The sequence below is a fragment of the Sylvia atricapilla genome, chromosome 5 (assembly GCF_009819655.1).
Source record: "Sylvia atricapilla isolate bSylAtr1 chromosome 5, bSylAtr1.pri, whole genome shotgun sequence".
In the NCBI taxonomy this organism is placed as follows: Eukaryota; Metazoa; Chordata; class Aves; order Passeriformes; family Sylviidae; genus Sylvia; species Sylvia atricapilla.
In genome coordinates, this window is record NC_089144.1 from 47,185,873 (window position 1) to 47,205,138 (window position 19,266).

The following is a 19,266-nucleotide window of genomic DNA, read 5'->3' on the forward strand; positions in this document are numbered from 1 at the left end:
TTAACTGGCACTTCAAGCAGGATGTGCTGTTACCTATTTTAAAATTTTTATACAGAAACTATGTTCACAAGTGTCCTTTTCCAAACCTTTTTCTGCAATATGGTGTATTTCATGCCTGTTCTTTTTCTGATAGTCTTTCTTGTAAATTTTTCCTTAATCACTAGATAGCATTTTCAACTTACGCTAAAGCAGGTCAGCTCTTTGTGCCTGCAAAGGTGCTATGCCAATTTAAATATATATATGTAGACATATAAAGTTTTTATTTGGGCTAATGGGATTTTTTAAAAATTTTTTTAATTTAGCTTGCATACAGGATACTCTTTGAAGTTTTTATTCTCTTAATGAACATCAAACAAGAGAATTTTGTTTTGTAATTGTAAAGTTCTGCAAGCCATCTTGAGGAAAAAATAGTTTAGCACTGGCTTTGCCTGTTTTGGTTTTCTAAGCTCTTTATATTGGGAATGTCTTTTTTGTAATCTTGAGTAAGAGTTCCTATATTGGCAGAAAAAGCAAAGGTTTTTGAAATCCACAGGAGAATTTGCCAAGGGAAGATGGTTAGTACATTTAGTACATTCACAGTTGGACATTGTTCCTTATGGTTACCACCATCTTGTAGGGTTAAGGGATGATTTATTTGTGACTAAATTTAGTCTCAGTAGAAGAGGAAAATAGTAACAGTGCTGCATGTTTGCCTCATGGAAGATAAGAGACCATACTTGTGAGATTCCCAGTAAAATGCTAGTGTGGCTCAGAATATTGAAAAATTAATTTCTCTGATTATGATGTTATCTGAAAAAAATCTTCCATATACTTTTGCTTGGACTCTGGGAGGGAAACTGGATCTTTCTTTCTTTTTCCTGATAAATTAGTGTTGCAAAAAAGATTTTTTTTTTTTAAATCGCTTCCCTCACTTTGCTGTTTTCATGGTGAAAGGTTTTTTTCTGAGTGTGAATTGTACTAATATCTGCTTCTATAGCAAAGTGATATGGTCAGTGGTAAATGCTACTAGGAAAAAAATAGGGGAAAAATGAAAAAGTTAAGATCTTACCCTGTAATTTTTTTTTTCATCTTGATCTGTAGCTAATCTGTGTCAGTAGAAATACTGAAACTGGCTGGGTGTGTGGAAGACTGTATTAAGTTAATAGTTAGAATATTCACAATTTGAAAGTCTAATAATGGTGTAGTGAAAGTGGTCATTTCAAGAAAAACACTGGAGGGTTAAGTTTGCTTATATCCAGAGACAACTTTTCATCTTAATCTACTGCTTTTGTGTGCAGAGTGAGTGCAATGTAATGATGGCAGCAACAGCAGAGTTCTTCCCCCTGAGTTTCAGCTGTGCCAGCTCTGGGAATCCTTCCCATAACCCTGATCAACAGCTAATTCTGGCCCTTAGCTTTCATGGCTTGAGTTATATTGGATGTTTCTGGAGTACCAGAGGGGATGGTGCTCGACTGTGAAACAGAGCTTGGAGCTGAGTGAGCACAGGGCTGGTGTTTCCAGCTGAGGTTTCCAGCTGGTGTTTCCTGCCTGCCCAGGACACCTGGAGCCGGTTCCTGCACAGCTCCCTGCGGTGGTGCCGGCTCCCTGTAGTGGTACCAGCTCCTTGTGCTGCCTGGGAGCTGCTCTTCTCTCAAGGGTAGCAGCCACTTCCATTCGGTGGGAAGTATTCGGAGTTTAACGAAGTGTTTGCTAATGCAAGGAGAAGGCAGTTCTCAGTGGCAGATGTTCCGTGTTGAGGGTGAGGAACTCTTCAGGAATTACCTAAAACATTTTGAGTTCTGCTGGTGTGTTGTTAAGGACTTTACCAGGTGATGCTTCTGTGTACAACAGTGATGTATTTCCAGCAGTTTTAAACTTAGTGGTTTTGGGGTGAAGTCCTTTAACTGAAATACATATAATTCTAATCTTTTGGTTCAAGTCAAACCCATCCAAAGCTGTTAATGAGTGTTTGCCCTGATTTACTGCCGTGAGTTTTTAGCAAGTGAATTAAGTGCTGTGATTTGGATTAATTTTCAAGAGAATCCTAATGAATGCAAGCTCTCGGTGGAATGTACTTTATGCAGTGTCTAAGAAATTGTATCTGACTTGTTTTGAGTGCTCAAGTGGTGTCACAGCAGCATTTTTAGCATTTTGATATCTCAAACAGTGAGGCTGGTCTGAAATAGCCTTTCTGTTTGGAAGAAGTGTTTTTCTGGGGCACGGTGTCTTGCTTATTGAAGCAACTTCAGTGGAACACTGTAGACTTTGTTGAATAGTTTATATTTCTGTGCTGTTTTGCATAAGGATATGTAGTTGAAATAGAAGAAATGTAACTTGTATTAAAAGAGTACATCTGTAGGTGCTGCTTTGGCAGATAATTTCAGTTAATACTGGTGACTGTTTTTCCTTGGCTGATTTTCCTTTACATATGTACTCCACAATATTCTGTAGCAATATTGTTGCTGGCTTTTCTTGTCATTTAAAAAACCCAGAGTGAACACTGGAACATCTTGAGAACTGCTCACAAAGCAGTGTCAATTCCCATAAGCTTTGTAAAATCCCTCATGCCATTGTATTTCCTATGAATTTGTGTGAAATTGATGAAATGTTGGCTTGCCTTGACCTTGTTTTCCATTTAAAGTTTAAGGTTAAGCTAAACATTTTGAAACTATTTCTTCTAGTATCTTTTTCTGTACTATCTCATTCTGAAAAGAAAAAATGCTCTCCCTGGATTTTACATTTTTCTTTCTATCCTTTTCCAGTATTTTTTGCAATATTATTTTTTGGTCTCTTTCTTCCACCCATTTGCATTGTTTCTACAGTTTTCTTTGTAAGTGTATCCCTGTTTTAAACCTAATCTTTAACCTGCTTGCCCACTTATCTCACAAACATGCTAGTTTGGAGACATTTATTCCTAATATCTGGCAAATCTGACTTCTAAGCAGAAGGGGCAGGTAGATGAAGGATGGTGTGAAAGGCAAGATGTTGGGATGCTTTAGATATTGCTGTTCTTTGGACACTGACTGGTGTTCTTTCATCTGATGGGATCAGGAATGTTTCAGTGTTCCAGTTTTGGTTTCAGCTGAGCCCAGCAGTAACATGAAATAGTTTACACAGGAGAAAACCAGTGGAGAAAAAGAAGTGAGAACTGTGTAGTGGGATCAGTTTTACAGTGCAGTAGTCAAGCTACATTTCTTGCTTCTCTGCTGGGTCTTGGCTATTAACTGTGATCCCAGCCCAGAGTCCCTGTGCTAAAGAGTTTCCTGCCAGCACTTGTACTACAGCATCATATTGCACTGCAAAAATAAGGAATTCTATTGCATATGCCACCGGAGTCCGTATTTAAAGAAAAACCGGGGGGGGGAGGGAAGAGGGAAGAGCAACAGGATGATGTTGTACTATTCTGTGTTTGAAGAGGTCCCTGCTGTTGAAATATTATTTAATAGAGTTAATCTCAGCTGGTTAATGACAAACATATTTCAATGGAAATCTTTTCTTAACCTGAACAAAGATTTAAGTTACATTTAGTTTGAGGGAAAATAAGAGAAGAGTCAGTTTTCAGTGGAGCTGCGATTCTCTTGTTCCTCTTAACCTTGTCGGTCTCATTGCTGGGTAATTGCTCCTCTTTCAGATTTGCATCTGTGCTTGCTTAAGTTGCGTGGTCAGTAATGATTTCATGATTATTCTTAGTTTTGGTTCTGACTATTGCATTTGAAGTGGAGCTGACAGCAGTGCTAAGGAACCTGCTGGTGGAGATCATGGTCAGAGTCATTTCAGTCTTCCCATTTGCAGGATGATTCCACAGCACAAGGGTTTAGAAACTGTGTCCTATGGAAGCCGGCAGTGCTTGAAGGAAAGATACGCTACTGAGTGGTTTTAAAATTTTGGTTCTGTCTTACTCGGAAAGGTAACAACTAAAGCATTAGGAACAGTTAGAAATGGGAAGATTAGATGACATCTGAAGGGTTTTGTCATGGCCAACAAAATTACAGCTTGAAGACTGATGGATTCTCTTTTCCTTCCCTCTTTCCTGTGATAATATAACAATAGAAAAGTAAGACTAGAAGTTTCTTTTTGAGTTTAAATACAAGGGTTTAAATAAAACATTGTGCTTTTTTATTATTGGAGGGAATTGAAAAATACTGAAGAAGTATAAATATAGTAGAACATATTCTAATGTGGGACAAACATTCGGTGAAAAACTAGGTATTTAAAGCGTTCTTTTTATTGCTGTAGGTTTTAATATGTTGCTCTTATTGATACAGATATGGTCCTGAACATCGTGAGCACATGATTCAGAGATGGACAACCGGATCCGTGAGAGGTTGTGACCGGCCTTAAGTCGACGTTATAAGCGCTGAAGAGCTCCAGGGGAGCCGTCGCTCCTGGTTCTCGCCCGTGTGATTGCCCCGCAGCCCCGGCCGCGCCATGTACGGGAGCGCCCGCTCGGTGGGCAAGGCGGAGCCCAGCACGCAGAGCCCCGGGCGCTCCCCGCGCCTGCCGCGCTCGCCGCGCCTGGGCCACCGGCGCACCAACAGCACGGGCGGCGGCTCGGGCGGCGGCGCGGCGGGCGGCGGCGGCAAAACCCTCTCCATGGAGAACATCCAGTCCTTGAACGCCGCCTACGCCACCTCCGGCCCCATGTACCTGAGCGACCACGAGAACGTGGGCGCCGACACCCCGAAGAGCACCATGACCCTGGGCCGGTCCGGGGGGCGGCTGCCGTACGGTGTCCGCATGACGGCCATGGGCAGCAGCCCCAACATCGCCACCAGCGGCGTGGCCAGTGACACCATCGCCTTCGGGGAGCACCACCTGCCCCCGGTGAGCATGGCCTCCACCGTGCCGCACTCGCTGCGCCAGGCCAGGGACAACACCATCATGGACCTGCAGACGCAGCTCAAGGAGGTGCTCAGGGAGAACGATCTGCTCCGCAAGGACGTGGAGGTGAAGGAGAGCAAGCTGAGCTCTTCCATGAACAGCATCAAGACCTTCTGGAGTCCTGAGCTCAAAAAGGAGAGAGCTCTGAGAAAGGATGAAGCTTCAAAAATCACCATTTGGAAGGAACAATACAGAGTTTTGCAAGAAGAAAACCAGGTTTGTCATTTCATGTCGCTGTTGTGTTGGTGGGGTAGCATGACGTTAAGAAACTTGCATGTTACACTTAAGCAGCTAAATTAGATTGGTGCTTTTCTTGGGTAATTGATATGTTTTCAGCTTGCAAGCTTGTTTTTAAATGTTTCTTGTCAGACTTGTAAACTACTTTGAGTGCTCATTTTTCCTTGGGTGTCATGTGAGTTTTTTTCCCCTAGGACTGATGGTAACCACTTGGTCTCTTTTTGGAAGTATTTATTCTGTTTATAATTAATATTTCTGTGGTGTTTACCTCTTGAAGTGCTCTCTGAGGTGCAGAATGTACTAACTCGTGACCCCCAGTATAACTGCACTGTTGCTGAATGTTGACAGATGGCCACTAAAAACAAAGTTAAAGTTATTGGTATTTAGAGTTAAAACCTCCAGACCTGCAGTTTTCACAAACAGATATAAATTGTGTTCTTGGCTACATTTAAATAATACTGTTTATTACGTTCTTGTTATTCTTTTGTCATAAACTGTGCATATCTTGTTATGCAACTGTCCTAAAGCACCCTGTAGGTTTTTTTGTAGTGGTCTAGCCAGTTACAGAATAGGCAGAAGAACAGAGATTCTCAGGTGTCTAGGTCTTTGGTTTTGTGCATCTTAAAAACATCTCCAAATTAAAACAGAAATCACAGGCTGATTAAAATTGCGGTGTCTTTGTAGTCAGCTCTGCTGATTAAAAGCTTTCTTAAAGTTCTCCCACCGAGGCCTATATATTGCTACCTTAGTCCTAAAGTAAATATTTGTCTCAGAATGAGTGTTCTCTTGTTTAGTTGTTTCTGGCCAAATGTGAGTTCAGCACCTCTCTGGACTGTCAGGTAGAAAACCTCACTATTCTTATGGAAAACAGTCCCAGTGTCCCACTGCAGAAGTTCCCTGAAATGTCAGTCAACTTTCATCATGACAAAATTACTTTCCCTATTGAGCTTTTAAAGTATCCAAGCACATTTAATGAAAGTTTCCATAATTCAAATGTGACCATGTTCTTGTAGCTTTTTTAGAGTTGCTATTTTAGGCAATGCTTTTTGTAAGATTGCTTTAGAAGGTGAAGGAGAGGGAAATGCTGGAGGAAAAGGGTAGTGCTGGTAGTGCTTGTTGTACTCCCAAGTAGCCTGTCTGAAATAGTAAATTACTTTTGGTTAGTGATTACCTACTGTACTGAACCTATCTGCAGTTTATTTTTCACTTTTTAAAGAGCTCGAGTTGAAGTAAGTAGCTTTTCCTGAGATAGTATAAAATAATTTAATGAGCTTGTCATTTAGCTTTATGGCTGTATTTTTACCAAATGGTAAATATCACAACATGGCACTTGTTAAGGTGTGTGACACTTTGTCTTCATTTACTTTTGTCATCTTGGAATGCAGGAAACCTAAAGTTAAATAATTTTTATTCAAAGGCAGGATTTCTTTAGAAGCAATAATGGAATAAAAATTTTAGTTATAATGGTGTAGTGCCAGGATAACAAATATCTGGAATACCAATCACTCAACTTCTCTGGTGTTCTTTGTATTTCAGTTGCAGGTAGGTCTTTTAATTCTTAAATTCTTTTCATTTTTGGCCCTGTTTTCATATTGAACAGACTGTCTTTGATTACAATAACACTTTTTCTGAAATCAGTTTTAATGTTTGAGGACATTAACTTGGAACTTTGGAAATCTTGCAAGAAAAATGCCATGGTTTAGAATGGATTAAGCAATTACTAAATATGAATACATTAGAGAACAGTGAATTCTCTATCTTAGAGGGTTTTTTTCTATTGTCTTTCCTTAATCCCCTAATTAAACATTTACAGATATTTCTAGGCTCCTGTTCTCTAGGCAATCACTGTAATTACTACCACACTGTTAAAATTGTATAACTTTGGTCCAAGAGTAAGAAGGATGTGTTTTAAAAGCAAAGGGATATTATTGCATTGAGCTGTAAAAACTAAGAATGCTAATTACTAGCATTATAGTTAGCTAACAGTGTGTTCTAATTAAATTCTGAATTCATTGTGTCTTCTATGGCCTTTTGGAGTTGGTCACTTCAGCCCTTCATGAGGAAGATCAGTTTAATAGGATTTTCTGTAATTAAACAGACTTCTCTGTTTAGCTTCTGAATCAGGAATTTCCCAGGTCTGTTGAGGGACCAGAAAGTATCTTCATTTCCACTTCAGCCTCCTCCTAAAATGAGTTGCAGTATAATTGCAGGAACTGGAGTTTTAGACTTAATTATCAGTATTTCAGCACATCACTTTAAAAAAAAGACTTCTTGCACTTTCTGTACTTGTGCTTTATATAAAGTTTATCTCAGACCAGTTGTATTGTTAAAAACGGACTCAACTCATGGAGCCACGATGCTGGCTGACTCATGCCATTATCTGATTGTCATCTCAGTCTCTTTATTCTTCTGCACACACTTGATTGTCCCTGATGGTATTCCTGTTCTTGTCACCTCAGCTTGAGTGATTGAATTGCCCCTTAGGTTTGGGAGATGTTAAAAGTACCTGAAAATGTGAGCCCTGGCTGATTGCTACCTTTCTGTGAGTAAATGCACCGGTGTTCCTGAGTTTTCCTTGCCTGTTTCTTGGGAAGGTGTGCCAGTAAATGTCTTGCTTATTGATTTCCAGGAAATGTTCTGGGTTCAGCGAAGCTCAGGGAATCTGCGAAGCTCAGGGAATGTGCGGGGAGATTAAAGAGCATGGTACCTTTCCTGAGGCACTCACAGCCCTGTGGTTGTCCTCTGGGGGCAGTAGGTGGGAGGGATGCCTTGGACACAATCCTGAGAATGCCATGCACATGCTGTCTGTAGCTCTCCAGGGGTGGGCAGTCCTGCAGCCTTGCCCAGCTGTGGTTTTTTTTTTTTCCCCAGCTGTGGTGCAGCACAGCAGGATTCATCAGCTGCTCTGAGCAAATGCTACAGCTGAGGTGTGGAGCTTTATTTTCATCCTTTGATACTGATCCTGAGGAGACAGAAAATCCTTTCTTTTCAGAAATGGGGAATGTCATTGAAAGCTCACTTTGAGGAACTCAAAACTAAACATGGCAAGTATTCCTGTAGTTAACGCAGACTCTTAGAAAAACGCGAGTTTTCAGTGCAGTGCGGTTGAGTTAACCAACCATTCTTTGCAAGAAGCCCAGAGCAGAGTGCAAATGATTGCTCAGTTATGCAAAGCCAGGCATATTCAAGGAGGAATTGATGAAACCAGTAAATAGGAGCTTGGATTTGGCGTGGTATCACTCTCCTCGGCCTGCTTTAGTGGGAGCTGTATTTTTCTGAGTTGAAAAATAATTTTTTTTTTAGTGTGTGTGGTTTAAAGTTTCCCTGGAAACCTCTTCATCAGAAGCCAGAAGAGGAAAGGAAAGACAGTATGTTTTGCACCAGAGATAGAAATAATTTCCCTAAAAACTGGGCAGTGGTGAGGTGCTGTGAAACTCAAGGACAGAGGAGTTCCACTCAGTTGAAACTTGCTTATGACAACATGATTGTGTCTTAAAATGAGCAGTGCAATGCGAATTTGATGTCTAACGCCCTGCATTGAAATTTCCCACATTTGACTAATCTACTTTTAAGGTCAGATTTATGTTTCAGCTAAAGCAGTGTGGTACTGCTGAAAACATCTTTTTACTTTGATGCATTTCTGTGGTCTTCTTGTGGTTAGAGAGCTTGGATGTCTGAGTCAGAGAGTTTAACCGAGAAAATATTTCTGAAAGGAATTTCACCTGGCTTGGGGTAAGCACTTCAAGAACATTGTACTTTATTGTGATGAATGTATTCTAGCATTTCACCAACATTCTCCAGAGTCAGAAGTATTTTCCATGTCTTTGTAGTGTGTAATGAGCATCTCACTTTCAAAAATGTAGCTGTCTATGTGTTAGTCTCTCAAAAGCATTGGGTACTGCCCTTAAGAGACTGGCAGAGCTTCTAATGAGTATATTCTTTCTCTGAAAATCAGATTGCTTCTCACTTCTTCATTGGTTGGGGTTTTTTTTCAATTATGTATTACAAAAATTTTTGAAATGTCAGCCCTGTGTCATTCTATTACTAGCCCTATTTCTGCTTGGTTATTAGTTGATAGAAAACTAAATCTTCCATCCTGGGTGTTTAATTGTGCAATCTGTGGTTCCATAGGCATTGCTTAAAGGCATTCTCTATATCCCAGAGCATTGCATTTAAATAATTCCTCCAATGGCAGATGCCTGTTTGCTCTCTAGAATTCAGCCAGCTTTAAGGTTCCTTCTGTCTTTCCCCAGCTGCAGCATGAAATTATAATTCAATTCTCTTTCAGAATAACTCAAAACTACCTCCTCAAGAGTGCTTGGTATCTGAAGCATTTATCAAGTCACAGCACTTTGTAAGGACCTCAGAGACTGTCATGTGATCACCCAAGAGAACACCCTGTCTTCTGTCTCTTTTTCAATTCTGTAAGGAAATAAAACAAGACATTTTGTGGTTATCTATATTCCCCAGGGCTCCTTTTGTCCCGTGGTTCCTGTCGAAGTAGGATCCAATACCTTGGCTTGGTTTGAGCTGTAGCATAGGCTGAACAGCTGCTCTCTACTTGATCCATTAAACATATGAGGGGAATTGTACCTAAAAAGCAGCTTGGACTAAAACAGGTGACGTCAGTGGTGCTGTTGAACTTAGTAGTTTAACTGTGCTTTTTTTTGCTGTTAAGCTGGAGCAGAGATTACTTCAAATTCTGCAGAACTCAGAGCAGACTCTTTCTGCTATAATTCTTTCTCTAATGTGTATTGAGTCTGTTCAGATGTTAGACTCCTAATTGGGGTGGCAGTGTGTTATTCCAGCATTTAGTGTTTATATTCCTGAAGGGTCCTGTCTGTGATGCTGTATTTCTCTAGAAGCCATTGCTCCTTTCAGCGTTGTCCTATTTGTGGTGGTTGAGTTAGTAATTTCTTCCCTTAAGTGTTCTTGCTTTCTAAAGGATGAACTAGGTAGCTGGAAACTGTGTAAGGCTTCCTCTTTCTGAGTCACCAGTGAACAGTTAACAATGATAGATGATGACAGTAGTGCAGAGGTGCTCCTGCATTATAGGTAATTCCTGCTGATGTTACAGCTTTCCAGTGCCAAATCCAGCATTCTCGTGTGTCAGCCTTACTCTACCTGCTATTGATTTAAGTAGAAAAGAGAGGAGCACTTTAGGTGGAACTGCCAGGCCATGAAAAAAAGGTTGTAGTTGTGCTGGTATTATGTTCATCTTTCAGGTATGCCTTCAGGGCCAAAAACTGAAATAAAGTGGTTTTTTTTTTTTAAACTCTTTTCAAATTATTGATACAAGGAAGCCTCAGAGATTTGAAGATGGTCAGCAGAGTGGGTCACCATGACTAAACTGTTAGGTGGAAAGAATAGGTTTCTTTTCAGCAAAGTAGATTTCTAGGATACTGTTAACAGTCCATTTGATTCTTAAGACATTAGTAAGACTGAGGAACTTTTGTATTAGGGGTAAATATTTATATCTATGTATACTCTGAGATAAAAGCTAGAGACCAAAATGTTTAAAGGGGACATTTCTGTACTCTGGAAGTAGCGAGTGTGTTGGATAAGGGGTGAAGAGCAGTCATGCCAGCTATCTAAACTAGTAACTGAAGAAAGAAAGAAACATTGTGAATTGACACTTTAGGCTCAGCTGGCAGGAGGGGAATAAGGGAATAAACTTGGTTGTGCTCTAGTTCCAGTATAGAGCTCCTTTGAATATATTTTCTGTATACCCTCTTGCTTAGGGGACACAGTGAAACAGCAGTGTTTTCAGCGGTGATTTGAGATCCTTGACAGAAATCAGATTACAGCTGCTTGCCGGCAGGTAGCATAGCTATTGAGGATTGCACTTTCTTCCTTGAATGGATAATGCTTTGTTGTTCTTCCATATAATTTGTGACATAAGCTGTTGAACACACAGAAAAATGGCTGCATCTATTAAGTGTAGTGGATTATAATTATATCTCCATTTTTTGTCTAAAGATAACAATTAGTAGATCTTTTTATACTGAAAAGAAAATCTTTTCAGTATAACTTAAGTTTCATAACCCACAAGGTCTACATAATTATGTTTTTGCATGGTATTTTCAGATTGATATTGGTTCTCTTGGAAAGGTCAGAGTCACCATCTGTAGTGGAAAAGAATACAAGGACAAAGTGTATTTGGTTTCCTTCTGTGGTGATACCAGTTGTTCTGTCTAAGTGATTCGCTGAGTGCTTGCAGTAGCAGCACCTTGGACTGTCAAGCAGAAAGGGGGAGTTTGGTTATATTGGCAGCCTTGAGAAGCAGGTTTTGCAAAGTGCTGTTGGAACTGAGGGATCTTAGTAAATCACAAAAAAACCTCCTTGGTTTGGTGATGATTTTGCTTCCAAAGAATATTAAATTGTCTGTTTTCCCTTAATTATCCTGAGAGAACTTTACTTTTTTTTTTTTCCCCCCTGTTAATAACCTTGGATTAGACACTAAAAACTTCTGTACTGTTTGGGGGAAATTGACGCTTTCCAATATACATCATGTTTTGCAATTGCTAAGGCAGTATTGACATTTAAACCATAAAGAAAAGAAAGGAAGGATCTTCGATCAATATCTAGATCAGAATTTCAGAATTTGAAGAAATCTAATGATAATCCAAATTTTTATCAGTTAAAACCCTTACAGATTCACCCTTGGAAGAGATTGTATTCTTTAAAGGAAAAACAACCCACAACACCCCAAACAAACTACCCCCTCCCCCCAAAAAAAACCCCAACCCAAACCAACCAATCAAAAAAAGAATCCCCAACCCTCCAAAAGCATAAAATAAAATAGCATAAAATGCACTTGTATTGCATGTGTGCTCCCCAAAATGAGCATGGTCAGATGGCAGAATCCTGGCACAGAGCACCATTATGGCTTTTTCTAGTGACCATTGCTTTAGAAATCAGAGGAGTTAAACTTATGTATAACAGTCACAGGAATAAATACCATGTGACTGCCTTCTAGAGTTTAATTTTAGCAACTAGGTTTGTAAACTGGAGTGCTAAGTAATGTACAATCATCAGTAAACCTAAAGAGCTTCATGCTTGCTGCTTTTAAGCTGTTTGTTGAGCTGTATACAAGGTTTTAAAATTAATTTATGTACTACTTCTTATTCCTGTTGCTATTTAAATGATTAAAGTGTGTGAGCACTGGGCTGCTTTTGCTCTTCCCTGGGTGGGAGCTACTGGTCCAGGATCTCCTTAAAACAGAGGGAAAAATGCAGTCCTTGCTGCTGTGTGTTGCATGCAGTTCCTGTTAAGGACTGTTTTTAAAATCAAATGACTGTTACCACTGCTTTGGAAAATAAATAGTGTAGGCCAACAAGGGTGAGCAGCTGGTTGGAGGCAGTTAGGTTGTCCCAGAATTTGGTTTCACAACATGAAGGGGAGTTTGAAGGCAGTGTGTAGATTTCTAACCATCTCGGACAGTTCGTTGCAAGCATGCAAAATAACATCAGGTCATGGGGTGATGACTTGGAATTTCAGGTGTAACACAAAATACACTTTTTAATGGAAGGAGGAAGGAAGGGATGGAGATCAGCTCTCCAGTAAAAAGAGATTTTCCAATGCTTTGCAAATATGGCAGAGAGGTGAAGAATGGACTCTATTTTAAGATGCTTTGTTGAATGCCTATTCCTCTTTGATCTCTGTATTGTAATCAGGTTGTGTAGTGTGTGGTTACACATTTCTGTTTCTGCACTGGTGCCCCCCTCCTGGTTCCTCCCCTCTCCTCCCCCTTCCCCTGCTCTAGTGGGCTGCAGAGAGAAGCAGGGTGACAGCCAGGCTTTGGGAAAACAGGCAAGTAATAAATGGTAGTCCAGAATGAAGCCTCACTGGTATCTGCATCAAAGGCATTTCTCCTGGCCAGTCCGTGTGGTGTCATGAAGCTCTCATGAGCAACCCTGTGGAGGAGCAGGCACTTCACTGAAGAGGCTTTCAGTGCCTAAAACATTCCACAGTTGCAGCTTGCCACATGAGACAGTAGGCTTGACATTGACTTTATGGAATTTTTGGATTCTTCTTATCAAATGATCAGGTACCAGCTACCTTGGGTGGTTAAATTTTGTGAACAGATGGTCTTCTAATTAAATGTGGATGTGGATTCCAAAGAATGTGGGGCCACACACTTCTTCTGGTGCTTCTTGTCACTTGTTTCTGAGATTAAAACAAGCCAGCACGTGAACTGCTGTCATTCAGAAATTAAAATCTTATTTCTTTGGGTATTTTGTACAGGATCTGTCTCTTCCATAGTAGTTGATTGCTCCTGGCATTAATATATGTTACTTATATATAATAATATATATATAATATGTATGTATATACACCCATACACAAATGTATAATGCAGTGGAATGAGGCTTATATACCTTTTTTCCTTACAGGAATCATGAGATTGTCTGAGTAATGGTCTGATTTTTAGTGGAATCGTGTTTCAGGTGACAAATACTTTTGGCTGAGGGGAGAGAAAATCTTTCTGAACATTTGTGTTGTAGCATATTGTGTTTGAGCGATCTTGTACCTACAAGTTTTTCTCTCAGGCTTAACCTGTTCTTACACTTGTCCTTTTTTTTTTTCTTTTTTTTTTTTTTTTTTTTTTTTACTACTGGCATAATTTATTAGATTTCACATATTATAAGTGAATATTAGTTTCTGGATGAACAGAAACAAACCATGAAGCAACAAAAGTAATTAATTTATCTCTAATAAGGAGCTTTCCTTATTTGAAATACCCACACAGCCTATTGCAGCATCTGATCTCACAGCCAAAAGCCATCACAAGGCTGATCTTAGGTCTCTTTCTCTTTGGAGAGATGGGAACATTTAAAAATAAACATTTGATTTGCTAAAGGATTCAGGACATCATCCCAAAGCTTTTAAAATGTTATAAATGTCAAAATCAACACAGCTAAGCAACACCATCCTGTTTGGAAAGTAAAATGTCCCTGTGGAAGACACCATTACTCCACTGCCAGTTAATGCCTTGGGTCTGGTTTACAGAAGCAGTTGATTGATGAGAAGGAGACATGCTCTTTCAGAGTGCTCATACTTTTAGATTTGGCTTTGACTAAAAATTTACATGAAGTTCTGAAAGGGTTTTTTGCTTCTGTGGAAGAGGTTTCAGTGTTTCTTTGGATGAGAGAAGGACATCCATGAAGAGGACGACAAAAGCTTTAGGCTGAGAATTAGTGCTAATAGGTGAAACAGATCTCAGAATAATCCTGGAAAAAGGAAATGGGCAGAAAGAACAAGCAGAATAAAGGCATTTAAATAGGTTGTTAGGAAATGTAGTGCCCTGCTCTGGAGACTCAGGAAGTAACTGCCTTATTTCCCTCAGCTGGGTAAATGTGGAGAATAAGATTCTTCAGTGATTCATTATTCATTTCTTCAGTTTGGGAGTGCAAACCACAGTGTTGTGATTAGTAGGTACAGCTTAGTTAAATATCATTATTCCAGTGTTTTTCTGACTGTACAGCTCAGTAACTCTGATGAGAAGGGAGAGAATGATTTTGGGAGAGGACAGAGGTAAAAATCTACATAATTTTTTGATCTCATCAACTATGGCATATTTGTGTGGCTTACATTAGCATAACACATGTATGTACTTTTCTGAAATCTTCCTTTGCTGTGCACATAGATTAATTTTAACAGATGTTGTTACTTGTGAGGGTTAATAGTTTATCTGAAGTAGTTGTACAGAAGGCTTACAACCATAGGTGTGCCTATTTTTGAGGGTAGAAGTATTTCCCAGTCTTCATCAGCTTGTGTATCTGTTGAGTAAAGTCAAATTATCCTGTTTGTGGAAGCTTTGATTTGGAGGGCAGCATTTAAACCTCTTCCCCTCAGCTGGTGTCTGATGGGTCAGGTTTGGCCCTGTGGTTGTGAGCCTGTTAATGTGTAACCATTGAAATAGATCTGAGAGCTGAGTTACTGAAAGGAGGGACCTTTCTAGGAAACCATAGGTGTACTGTCACAGGAGAAAGTAAATAGTGTGCTCTGTATGTGCAGGCAACAGCACTTCTTATGGGTGAAGGAGAATTACCTCAGCCATTTTATGATCCTCTTTGCAGGGATGTGTTTAGACTTTCTCATCACTTCACTATGACTGGAATGTTCCAAAATATGGAATTATCTGCAGTAACTTATTTGGGGGGAGGGAAAAATCACCTTGCAATAAAATGAGTAATACAGATTTTTCTTAACATGGATTTAATTTTGGTATGAACTAGCAGATGGTTTTGAGAGAATGACAGAAAAGTTTTAAGAAGCATGCTTTGGCCAGGATTTGTGAGAAGGTCTGTACACATGCTTGACCCAACTGTTGAAGTAGGTGCGGGTCCTGCTGTGTGTGCTCAGGTTATGATTTATAATACTTCTTGCTGTTGTGTAACATCCTAGTGAGAATCTTACACTAGTTCCTCCACTCATTAGTCCTTTGTAAGCCATTTTAGTTGGAAATTGTATACCTTCAAATTGTTTTTACAAAACCCATCTTACTTTGGTTGAACTTCTTGCTTGCATGTCCCTAAATATGTTTACAACTTAATTTAAAATTGGGCTTTGCACTTAAAATGTTGAGCAAGTGGCTGTACTGCTGTTACATTCTCTCTCCTCCATCTTCCAGGAGTAGGATTCAAAATCTAATGTTTGTGACTTAAAGAGGGTTCCAAGTTACAGTTTCTATCCAGGAAAAGCTTTATTTATTTTTCTGCTAAAGCTGGGAATGCATTCAAGACTTGCCTTCTAAAACTGTTTACTGTATTTTCTCAATGCAGAATCCATTCAGTGTGTATATATTAAAAAAAATATTCCTCTCCTCCTTTCCATTTGGTTGAATTAGCTTAGGTGTTTGTGCCTTTGAGAGGCCTGAGGTCTGTCTCCTTTCTGACTGGGTGAGAATTTTCATTCATTTATATTTAGCACTGCTTTTTTGTTAATTAACTTTTTCTAGTGTTTCATGTCGAGCTTCTTTAATCTGAAAGTCTGGGAATTTGTGGACAAAATCACTAATTCACTTTCTTTTATACTTAATATGGTTGTTAATGTTTCTTTGTGAATTGCTGAATGCTAGACAGTCTTTGAAGATTGATCTGGGAAAAGGAGATCTGCACTTCACAGGTTGAGCTTGTTAGCAGGCGATTGGTGCAGAAAGACCTGATTGTTGAAGACAGACAGTGGTTGATGCTGTGACACCTTCATGTGCAGTGCTTATAATTGTGCTGATTAACACTTGAGCGAGGGCCCTAATTTTAGTAGTATACCAACAATAAGAAGGTCAGTACACTGTACAGGCTTATACACAGCTGAAACTGAGATGAGGGTTTCCTGCTGAGCACTTAATTTCCTGAAATTCTGCTCTGTCCAGTAGAACTTCATGAATAGCAGGTTTCACTACAAAAATGCAGAAGTAATATTTTTTCATAAAAATGGGTTATTTTACCTTAATATTTTTATACTGTCACTGCTTTTTCACTTAGGGAGGAAGAGGCTGTATTTATATATTTTTATATATATAAAAATTCTCACTCAATGGATATTTCTCCCCTTAGTCTTCCATTCAGCCAGGCTTCTTTTGTGGATCTTTAAGCTGTGGAAATCAGCGGTGCCCAAGTTTTTATTCATTGTTATATGTATTGCAAGCAGCAATGGTGTTTAACTTGAAAAACTCGTTGCCATGTGAATGACTTCATATTAGTCTTCATGTTTTTGGAGTGATGGGAGGCCTGGTAAAAAGGCTGCCCTTAATTTATGAAATTTATGAAAGTCACTTTCTGGACTGGATTGGGCAGGTTTGCACACAGCAGAGTGACTGTTAAGGTATTTTGTAATCGAAAAGGTAGAACGTGACTACCTGAATTTGGTGTTTTATGATCTCAGTCCAAAAGTAACTGGCTGAGGTTCTGCCAGGTATAACTGATACTTTGCATCCCTTGTACACTGCGTGATAAACCTGAATTACAAGTAATGAAAGACAGTGTGTTAATGCTTCCAAGTTACAAAACTGCTGTAAATGCCATAGAGAGATTTAGCTTCCAGTGGGAAACATCCTCCCTTTTAGCCTGTGTTAACATGCTCTGCATTAGCATCTCAGTTATGTTCAGAACTTTGGTCTATCACATCAGGTTTTTTGTCATCAAGAGGTGCTATTAACGAGTATGTTTAATAGCACTTTCAACAGGTGCTATTAAATCAAGATGATAGGAGCTTATCTAAAACATGAAGTATAATGTATTAGAAAAGTATTTTTATTAGAAGTAAGTGATTGTACCATCATGTACAGTGTTTTATTTGTAGCTAATTTTTTTTTTTCTTCTCCAAATAATTTTCTTCTATTCTTTTGGGCTGGTTTCCTCTTGCTTAAGCACATTTCTTTTCACCCTTCAGTGCTGGACTGGCTGTTGGGAGATGAGTAGCATAATTGTTTTAATGTCATTTTTGATGTTGGAATCATGTAAATTGCACAAGTTCAGTTTTGTGCAACAGGTTATGCCCTAAGGCACACACATATTATGTATCCAAGCTACTTGTTTACATGGCTAAAATGGAAACAAGAAGGGCCCTGTATTTTGTGGAATTCAGACAATATCTCATGTTCAAAGCACAGTTTTATGTTGACTTCATCATAACAAATTATTTGTGCATCTTCTGAATGCCCCACAGGCAGACCAGCAACAAAAGAGTGTGGATATTGTAAGCTGTAGGGAAATAAACCAAACTGACAACCAACACCTGACAGAAACTCTCTGGAAAAACCATTTAGCTGTTGTCTTAATTGTATTTTCCCATTAATCTGTTTTCTGCTCATTCTTGATGTATCACTCTTTCCTGCCATGAAATTACAGATCCATTGAGAAGTATCAGTAATTCACATCTCTACAGGGCTTTTCCCCCTCTAGTACCAGCCTAGTATCAGTCTCTGCACCAGAGCAGTTGCAGTTGGTATTGTAATAATGTGAGCACACAGTCAGCATATGGTAAATAGAGTCAATTCAGGATGAGTCAACACAAATATTAGCAAATCCTGAACTCTACAAATACTTTTAATGTAGTTCTTGGGTGGAAGTTGTTTTAAAAATGCCGTATTTCCACTGTCATTCATCTTAGGTAATTCGTTGCTGTTCCCTTTTGCTGGTACTGGTTTTAGAGAGTGGAGTGAATTCTTTGGGTGAACTGAGTTCTCGCTAAGAAGTGATTTGGGAAGAGGTTGATTTTCACGACTGTGTTCCTTAAGCAGCAGGGCTGAGGGAAACAATATTAAAATGCATAACTGTAAATGTATTTTTATTACATAGAACATGTTTTTTAATGAACTCTAGAATGAAATCAGTCTTGCTTATGCCAACACTTGTGAATCATTGACTCTTTGCTCACAATATCTGTGTTCAGAACAGTGTTTGGTTACAAGTAATAAATGAGTATTGAATTTTCCTTTTGATTTTATAAACTCATTAAGTTATGCTTTGGTTTCTGAAGGTTCCCATTCTTGGGTAAATATTAAGGGAAAGCATAAAGAAGACTGGTGGTTTTTTTGGGTTTTGGTTGGTTTTGTTGGGTTTTTTTGCCTCCTGCTTGTGGAACTCGAGAACTTTCACTGTGAAACACAGACTGCTGTTGATCCCCCAGACAGATTACTCAATTTCTTCATCCTTCCTACTTGGCTTCCCACAGTCTCCTACAGTATGCAAATAGAGAGAGAACACATTTAACAAAACATTGCATCTTTTTGTGATCTGCCAATCTGCTCAGGTACCAGAGAGATCCCCCAGGCCTCTGTGGTTCAGGAGAATAACTATCAGCCATAGATTGAGTGAGGGTTGACTCAGGGCTTCCTGAGTAAGACCACAGGATGGATGTGAGGTGAGGAGATTGCTGTTTGATGCCACTGAAGGCTTATTTCTATCATCCTTAAAAGACTAAAGAAAGTGGGGAGGGCTCTCCTTTGTGGAAACATGAATGTTCCACAAACTTCAAAACAGGCCGAAGGACAAGCCATGGAGTTAGAGGATGGTGCTTCTTGCTTCAGCCCCTGTGGAACAAGTCCTTTTGGAACATGTTGCTGAGCATGTCAGTGACGAGATCATGGCTGGGCACAGTCAGGATGGATTTGTCAAGGATTAATCATGCCTGATCTCATTGCCTTCTGCGACAAAATGTCAG

General features: G+C 39.5%; 1 protein-coding gene across 7 annotated transcripts in view; it reads left to right on the forward strand.

Annotated features, from left to right (window-relative positions):
• The first annotated feature begins 4,317 nt into the window (after positions 1-4,317).
• Positions 4,318-19,266, forward strand: part of ERC1 (ELKS/RAB6-interacting/CAST family member 1) — a 252,432-nt gene continuing 237,483 nt past the window's right edge. For 4 of the 7 annotated variants that reach the window (XM_066319384.1, XM_066319386.1, XM_066319385.1 and 1 more), the window contains exon 1: positions 4,318-5,076. In XM_066319384.1, coding sequence (XP_066175481.1) covers positions 4,408-5,076 — 669 coding nt within the window. In that variant the 5' untranslated portion in view covers positions 4,318-4,407. The remainder of the gene's footprint in view (positions 5,077-19,266) is intronic. The other 3 variants (XM_066319387.1, XM_066319388.1, XM_066319391.1) reach the window with 1 other exon arrangement.